Below are 8921 nucleotides of genomic sequence, written 5' to 3' on the forward strand. Positions count from 1 at the left end.
TGCATGGATGTCTTCTTCTGTTTAGGTTTTGCAAAATTTCATTTTACACTTAGCACCTGGTCTATTTTTTTTCACTCATGGCCATGAACTAGCTTCCAAAAGAGAGATGATCATCATTTTTGAATTAGTTAACTGAAAACACCTATTAAATGTTAAATTCTAATAACTCTAATTAGTTGGGGCAGTTTGAGTTCTTGAGAGTTGTTAAGCATGCTTCCATCATAAATATACTAGTGGTTAATTTCAAAAAGAGTTATTTTTCTACCAGTTTATCCAACAAAGGGTTTTTGGGTTTTGGCTGGCACCTTTCTTGAACTCATTGCTTGGTATAGATACCTTTTGAAGGAAGCTTATAGCTTATAGTCTCAACACCAAACCAAAGTTATTTGGCTGCCACTACTCTTCACATGTTATAGTTATTTAATACTCTTATGTATGTGAAGAGAGATGGGCCCGGATCTCCCGCAGGTCCGGGGAAGGCCCAAACTCAAACCACAGCCCGGACAACTGACCAAGACAAATCATCCACGGGGCCCACCTGTCACGTCGGATGCGCCATCACTGAGGATAAAAAAGGAGATTATGAAAGCGACGTGTGGCCAACGATGTCCTTCGAGCCATTGTACTATGGATCTCCACTAGCGATTATCCCAGGGGAGACAAGAAGTACATTCGATAGCGACATCCAACCAATCACGTCCTGCAGACTCACACTCCTCTCAACCTCCATTAGTGGTTAACACAGAAGAGACCAGAAGGACATCCTGGAAGCGACATGTGGCCAATAGCAGACCGCGGACGCGCACCCTCCTCTGTCACCGCTAACGGTCAACAGAGTGGGGGTCCAAATAGATATTATGATAGTGGCATCTCTCCCAAATCATCTCCCACCATTCCGTTTATTAATGCTACACTTCATCAAGGTGACATCATTCCATACTCACTACTCTCAATTAGGAATCACTCTCTCAAAAAAAAAATACTTATTCTCACGCTGGATGGTGGTTACAAGAAGAATCCACAACCTCTCCTTCTAGCGAGACTCATGGTGTTATTCAATTAAGTGTATCCTTCTGTGGAAATTATTAGCAATTCAAGACCAAAAAAAAAAAGTGTTCAGAAAAGTACATAAAAGTAATACGAGTTTATTCTTATTAATAACACTATCATAATAATAATATGATAATAAACATTTCCCGTGTTAATTAGATTTCAAAAGATGCTCCTTTGCAACGTTCATGATGGCAAGGAGTGGCTCGGTGGTGATAAAAGAAGCATTAGCAGCAAAGTCTTCCTTAATGTCATATTCGATTGTTAGTTTCATAACACTTGTTGAGCCCGACCCGTCTTTTGGGTTCTCTTTGATCTCAACCCTTATCCGATATAAATTTAATCCGAAATCAAGAATCCCTCCTTCAACTACTTGGCTTTCTTTAACCATATTTGCATGATCAACCTTTGTGAACTTCTCTTTGCAATATGAGAATCCTAACCCTAAACATGTAAAACCATATATACCATCTTATTTTTCTTTTATTTCGCTAAAATTTATCTTTTGTGAATAGGGCTGCAAACGAACCAAACATTCGGCGAACAATTTGTGAACCGTTCGGTGGGAAGTCTGTTTGTTTGTTTATTAAACAAACGAACACAATCAAGAAATTTCGTTCGTTTAGTTAAATGAACGAACATGAACAGATGCCGTGTTCGTTCATTTATGTTTGTGGACGTTTGGTAACACGTTCAATTGTGTTCAATAGTTCATTAGTGTTTTTTTGTTTTGTATATTTTATCTAAATATTTCAAAATTCCGATAAATTAAATATTTAATAAGTGTGAGTGTATTATATATCATGTTCATGAACGCTTGTTGGTGTTCGTTTATTTCCATTTGTGTTCATGAACATTAGTTTGTGTTCATTTGTGTTCATCAACGTTCGTTTCCGTTCATTGCCTAAAATTAACAAACAAACACAAACGGACACGAACAAATTCATTTCCTTAACAAACCAACACGAACATAAAATCTCGTTCGGTAAGTGTTCATGAATAGTTCGTGAACACATACAATTCTTAACAAATGAACACGAACAAGGTCCTGTCCGTGTTCGTTCGGTTCGTTTGCAGCTCTATTTGTGAATGATGAGACGTACCGGGCTTGAAGGTAAGCTTAAGAATGGTACCCGGCCCTCCATCACCTTCAACGATGTCAATTCCTTCAAAGATTTTTCCGATGGGAAGGTTTCCAAGCTCAAGAGAGCTAAAGAGAGCCCAAGCTTTGCTTGCCGGCACCTTCACTTCTGCCTCTTCTGATAAGGTTCCGAACATTTTTTTTATTGATGGTTTTGATTGAATGCACATCTTAGGCTGATTTTATACATGAAAAAAAAAGTTTCATGTAATGTGCCAAATTTATTGTACGTATTTTGTTTTTATTTGGAGTTGAATAAGCAAATCCCAAACACGCTCTAAGAGATTCCCAGATTATTTCATTATATTTTCCCTAATTATTTATTGAGGGCCGGCCTTTTATTTTATTTTTCATGTATTTTTCTAGTGGACTTGGAGAATAGTACGAGTTCAATGCGAATAAAACATACAGGGATATGGATAACACTGTTACACTTAGATAAGTATTAATAATCTTGGTTTTATATACCTGATTGTAATATGTGTTTTTACATATGTCCAGTATTTCTCAGTTGATTATTCGTTTAGCATTGGGTAAACATTGGTTATACTCGTTAGTTTGTTTAAATTATTCGTTAGGTTTTCTAAATACATTTCTTACTATTTTAATTTTCATATAGTTTTATTACTTAAGGCATTAAAAAATGTAAACACTAAAAAGTAGTGAATTAGTAGATTATTTAGTTACCCAAGAACAAATTAAATAAAGAAAAATAAATCGGGAATGTATGTTTTAGGTAATCAACTAATCAGGTCAACATATCACCTAATAGATTATCCGTCCTACACTACTAAACTAACGCGTCCGATCCCATTCCCGAATACCCGTCTCATATTTCTCAGATTTCGAGTTTAGTGTCAAATTCGAGTTTGGTTTTCATCCTTAGGAAGAATTCCTATTCTTAAAAATGTTATATAATAGATGTGATGTAGTCTAATGAGTCTTTATTAAAGTGAACAATGTTTCTTATTTTTTTTAAGAGTAAATTGCTATTTTAGTTCCTGGATTTTTGTCTAAATTGTTATTTTAGTCCAAATAGTTTTTTTCTCCTCTAAGTCCCTGACTTTTTTTTTTTTTTTTTTTGTCATTTTGATCACATTGCCTAACTTAGTCTAAAAATAAGATTATAACCAGGGGTATTTTTGGCATTAAATTATTATGAGATTTATAAATAATGTGGTAAACTACCCTTGATTATCACTACACAACAGTTATGCCAAAAATACCCCTGTTTATAACCAGATTTTTAGACTGACTCAGTCAATTTGATCAAAATGGCAAGAAAATAGAAAAGTAAAAGACACATAGGAGAAAAAAACTATTTGGACTAAAATTGCAATTTAGACCAAATTTCAGGGACTAAAATGACAATTTACTCTTTTTTTAACAAAACTTAAGCCTCTTCATTATAATGACATTGCTTTCTATTATATTAAAGGATTTTAAATATATTTAACATTCAGTATAAACATGTTACTCGTATAAGACTTTTTAAACAAACCAATTAAAAAACAACTCACAATTAATCACACTATTCTAATTCGCCTCAACTCTTTTCTTTGAAGATATCTTTGTTTTATATGTTTGGATTCCATAAATAACTCTGAGGTCTCCCAAGTTTGAGTTGTTGAGAGTTGTTAACTATACTAGTAGTTAGTTTCAAAAAGAGTTTCTATTAGTTAATCTCAACAAAGATTAATACAACTTATTTTTCAATTCGGTAATACAAGTTTATTCTTAATAATAATTAATAACACTATCATAATAATAATATGATAATAAACATTTCCCGTGCTAATTAGATTTCAAAAGATGCTCGTTTGCAACGCTCATGATGGCAAGTAGAGGCTCGGTGGTGACAAGAGAAGCATTGGCAGCAAACTCTTCCTTAATGTCATATTCGATTGTTAGTTTCATAACACATGTTGAGCCCAACCCATCTTTTGGGTTCTCTTTGATCTCAACCCTCATCCGATATAAGTTTAATCCGATATCAAGAATCCCACCTTCCACTACTTGGCTTTCTTTAACCATACTTGCATGATCGACCTTTGTGAACTTCTCTTTGCAATACGAGAATCCTAACCCTGAACATGTAAAACCATATATACCATCTTATTTTTCATTTATTTGGCTAAAATTTATATATTTTTGTATATGATGAGACATACCAGGCTTGAAGGTAAGCTTGAGAATGGTACCGGCTCCACCGTCACCTTCAATAACGTCAACCGCTTCAAAGATTTTCCCGTCGACAAGCTTTGCGAGCTCGAGAGTGCCAAAGAGAGCCCAAGCTTTGCTTGCCGGCACCTTTACTTCTGCCTCTTCTGATAAGGTTCCGAACATTTTTTTTTATTGATGGTTTTGATTAAATGCACATCTTAGGCTGAATTTATACATGAAAAAGCTTACATGCATTGTGCCAAATTTATTGTACATATTTTGTTTCTAAAAGATTCCCTGATTATTTCATTGTTTTCCCTAATTATTTATTTTGTTTCTAAAAGATTCCCTGATTATTTCATTGTTTTCCCTAATTATATATTGAGGGCCGGCATTTCTACTCACTTTTTTTTTTGGTTTTTTTATGTATTTTTCTAGTGGACTTTTTTTGGTTTTTTATGTATTTTTCTAGTGGACTGGAAGAATAGTACGAGTATAATGCGAAAGAACAGCACACACAGGGATATGGATAACACTGAGATAATTAACTACAAGTAACCTAAGTTCCATACTTGATTGTAACCCGTGTTTTATACGTGTGGAGCATTTGTCTATTGATTATCCGTTGGGCATTGGGTAAGCATTACCTAATACTATAGTTTTTAACATGTTTTGGCATAAGACTCTTCGTAGTTTGGTAGTGGGGTGTCATCACAAGGTAAAATAGGGCATAGCGCCCTCATAGCAACGCCAACACCATTACGGCGGGCGCTATGGAGTAATTTTTTCCCTCTCGCGATGCATTTTACGGCGTGATCGTTCATTCCCCACTCACACACATATACATATATATACATATATATATATATATAGGAGAATGATCCGTTAGGAACCACCCTTTATTGCGAGAACCGCGAGAACTAGTGTGAACACAAACAGTAATTCCTAAAAAAATCTAAAAAACACCCAAAAAATTTTTTTTATTATTTTTTTTGGAAAAATCGCTATATTTTGTTAAGAAAAAAATAAAAAAAAATCGAGTAACAGTTATCCATGCACATGTGCATATGTACCATTTGTTTGACAAATTCCGTAATTCATTACAAATATTAGTCAATTACACTTTCATTTACACTAGGGGGCTACTAAACGTACCCCCACTTGTTACTTTTTATACCCCCTTTCCATAAAATCACATTTAAACTTGTCATATTTACCCCCTAAACAAGTCATATTTTTTAAAGTATTCTTTTTTGTTACAAAACAAATTCAAAAGTGTAAAAATATATTATAGACGTTTTTTTAAAAAAATGTTTATTTTTATGTTTATTTAAAAAACCATATTTTTTAAAAGGTTTTCAGATATCTCTTACACTTTCTCAAATAGTATTTTGATTATGTTTTCTTTTATTGAACATCTTTACAAATTACTAATAACGTTTTTCGTATAAAAACAATAATAAAAAAGTTTTGAATTTTATTTTTGAAAAAAGTCATCAACATTATATTTTTTTTCATCGTCAAGCTTGTATTTTAAATGTCTTATATTTATTATTTTAAATATTTTAAAATGTTTTTTTATTTTGGAACTACTTGAAGTGGGTATCTGATGCGTGGTCGAAAACCGATGATTATTCGTAATTAAGTTTATGCTTTTACGTGACTTTTGGTTTCAAATGACCTACTTTTGATTACAAAAAAATCCACATATATTTTTGAAATCAACCAGTTTGATATATTTTTTAAATGAAGAAGAGAAAAATATTTGTGAATCAACCCTATCCATTTGTTTTGCTTTAGAAAAGTGTTCACTTCGATCCAAGTCTTAAACTGGTTTTAACTTGTTTATAATATATTCTTTACACTAATTAAATTTGAATTTATATAGATTGTTAATTTATAACATATTCTTTACACTAATTAAATTTGAATTTATATAGATTGTTAATTTATAGTTTGATAAAATAATTTTAGTATGTATTGTTTATTTGTTCACTTACATAGATGGGCTGTAAACGCTATTTTAAAGGAATTTTTTTTTTACTTTTTGATAAATAAAAAATGTTAATTATTTTATAAACACGTCATTATTAAAAAATATAAAAGTAAGACCTTAAAAATACAAACTAGACGAAGAAAAAACATAATATAGACTTTTTTTCAAAAAGAAAGTTCAAAACTTTTTTTATTATTTTTTATAAGAAAAAATGTTATTATTTATTTGTAAAGATGTACAATAAAAAAATATAATCAAAATACTATTTGAGAAAGTGTCTTTATAAACAATATATGAAAACTTTTAAAAAATATGAGTTAAATAAAAATTTAAAAATTAATATTTAAAAAAAAGTCAGTAAAGTTGTTTTGTTACACTACTTTGAATACACTTTCCCTTTCATCTATCATTCCATCCATAATACACTATTATTATCTCCTAACATCCATAATACAATATCATTACCTCCTACCATCAATAATACAATACCATTACCAATATTTTCACTTTATTACATGTATATCAACACCATTTATACCATCCAATCATCATATTACATCATAAAGTAACAACTATAGCCAAACCATCAACGACTAGATATAACTAACCAAAAAACATGTATATGGGCCTACTTCTCCATTCAAAATCACAAACTTTTTGTACCAAAACATGTTATTTCATGTTTATACCTAATGATGCACATGTGCATTTTGAATATTGGTAATGTAAAAAGTAGTGTATTACAGATGGTATTGTAAATTAAAGTGCAATTGTCTATAACTAATAACGTATTACGGAATTTGTTGAAGTAATGATACATATGCACATGTGCATGGATAACTATTACTCGAAAAAAAAGGGTTTTTTTTGTGGTAACTAAATATACCGATTTTTGCTTAAAAAATATTAAAAAAATAAAAAAAAAATTTGAGTGCTTTTTTTATTTTTTTTAGATTTTATTTTGTGTTCACATTGGTTCTCGCGGTTCTCACAATAAGGGTGGTTCTCGCATGAACCTTACCCTATATATATATATACATACATACATATATATATATGTATATATATATATATATATATATATATATATATATATAAGCTCATACATATACAACCCCACTACACACTCAAGTTATATAAAGCCCCTCTCTTACACAATCCGCCATTTGTCGCATAACGCCCTACAAGGGGCTTTATGACTAAACATGGCCTAAAGGTGTTTTAGCTTATGCTTTATGGGGTTTTTTTTTAAATTATTTTTTTTTACTTTTATCCGAAAACTAGAGTTAAGTGCTTGGTTGGTCCCTGTAGTTTGCAAATATTTCATACTTGGTCCTAGTGGTTTACTAATTACACGCGTGGTCCCAAAAGTCATTTCACACATAGTTAACTGAGAAATTTAACAGAGGTTAGGTCAAGGGACCAACCGAGTTCATTTTTTGACAACTTTTAGGACCAAGCGTGTAATTAGTAAACCACTAGGACCAAGTATGATATTTTTGCAAACCACAGGGACCAACCAAGAATTTAACTCCGAAAACTATTTGATCCATTACTTTTAATCCAAAACTATTTGAATTTTTTTAGTTTAACCTCAAAACTTTTCATCTTTACTTTTAACCCAAAACTATTACACTTTTTTACTTTTAACCCCAAAACTTTTCATCTTTTTGCAATTTAACCTCATAACATTTTTACTTTCAATTTGGTCCTCTATGCTTTTCTTTTTTCGCAAAATTTTCATTTTACGTTCCGTTCTAAATTAGCGAGTTAACAAAGTGCAACGTGCGTTTCTGGTTAAACGTTTCTACATCGTTTATTTTTTTCCCGTTTGACAGGTTCATCCTAAAGCGCAGGTTCTAAATCGACTTAGTTATTTTTTATATGTTTTACGTTTTGGTTTAGTTTCTTCGCATCAACACACCGCAACTTTAATGTTGGTGGTCGCTGACAGTAGTGTCGCATTGGTGTTGGCCCCGCCGCAACGTGTGAGTGCTTAATACTAGTTGATTATACATGTTAGTTTGTTTAAATTATCCGTTGAATTTTCTAAATACATTTCTTACTATTTTAGTTTCTATATGATTTTTCTACTTAAGAAATTTAGAAAAATAAAAACTAAAAGTTAGTGAATTAGTAGATTATTTTATAACCTAAGAACAAATTAAGAAAAGAAAAATAAAACGGGAATGTATGTTTCGAGTGATCAACTAATTGGTTTAGGTATTACCTAATACAATATACGTCCTATACTCCCAAACTATTGCAATACCGGTCTTATTCCCGGATACTTGTCCTATGTTTTAGATTTTGGGTTTACACTCAAATTCGAGTTTGGTTTTCATCCCAAGTAAAGTAGTCTAATTTAATGAGTCTTTATTCAAGTGGATAGTGTTTAGTTTTTTTTTTTTAAATAAAAACTAACCCTCTTCATTTGAAATGTCCATGCTTTCTGATATATATGTTTTAGATTTTGGGTTTACAGTCAAATTCGGGTTTGGTTTTTGATGCGTGTCAGTGTGTATATGTTTTAGGTATATATTTTAAGCCATTTTTACACTTTTTAGCCAA

At 31.6% G+C, this 8921-nt stretch overlaps 1 protein-coding gene and 1 non-coding gene across 2 annotated transcripts; both read right to left on the reverse strand.

Annotated features, from left to right (window-relative positions):
• Nucleotides 1–1125: 1125 nt before the first annotated feature.
• Nucleotides 1126–2308, reverse strand: LOC110907374. The gene is made up of 2 exons (XR_004883901.1): nt 2154–2308; nt 1126–1494 (listed from the first exon to the last, which is right to left on the reverse strand). It is a non-coding gene; the product is annotated as an uncharacterized LOC110907374 (transcript).
• A 1536-nt stretch (nt 2309–3844) lies between these two features.
• On the reverse strand, nt 3845–4552 carry LOC110907368 (S-norcoclaurine synthase 2). The gene is made up of 2 exons (XM_022152363.2): nt 4363–4552; nt 3845–4278 (listed from the first exon to the last, which is right to left on the reverse strand). Exons 1-2 carry the CDS (start codon nt 4535–4537, stop codon nt 3986–3988), a joined length of 468 nt encoding a protein of 155 aa, XP_022008055.1. The 5' UTR covers nt 4538–4552; the 3' UTR covers nt 3845–3985.
• Nucleotides 4553–8921: the final 4369 nt, after the last annotated feature.

Source organism: Helianthus annuus, chromosome 2, assembly GCF_002127325.2.
Source record: "Helianthus annuus cultivar XRQ/B chromosome 2, HanXRQr2.0-SUNRISE, whole genome shotgun sequence".
In the NCBI taxonomy this organism is placed as follows: Eukaryota; Viridiplantae; Streptophyta; class Magnoliopsida; order Asterales; family Asteraceae; genus Helianthus; species Helianthus annuus.

Coding starts and splice junctions, on each gene's coding strand:
- LOC110907368 (XM_022152363.2), bottom strand. CDS start 4,537: ATGTTCGGAACCTTATCAGAAGAGGCAGAAGTAAAGGTGCCGGCAAGC. Junction 4,279..4,362: donor CAAGCTTACCTTCAAGCCTG/GTATGTCTCATC, acceptor TTACATGTTCAG/GGTTAGGATTCTCGTATTGC.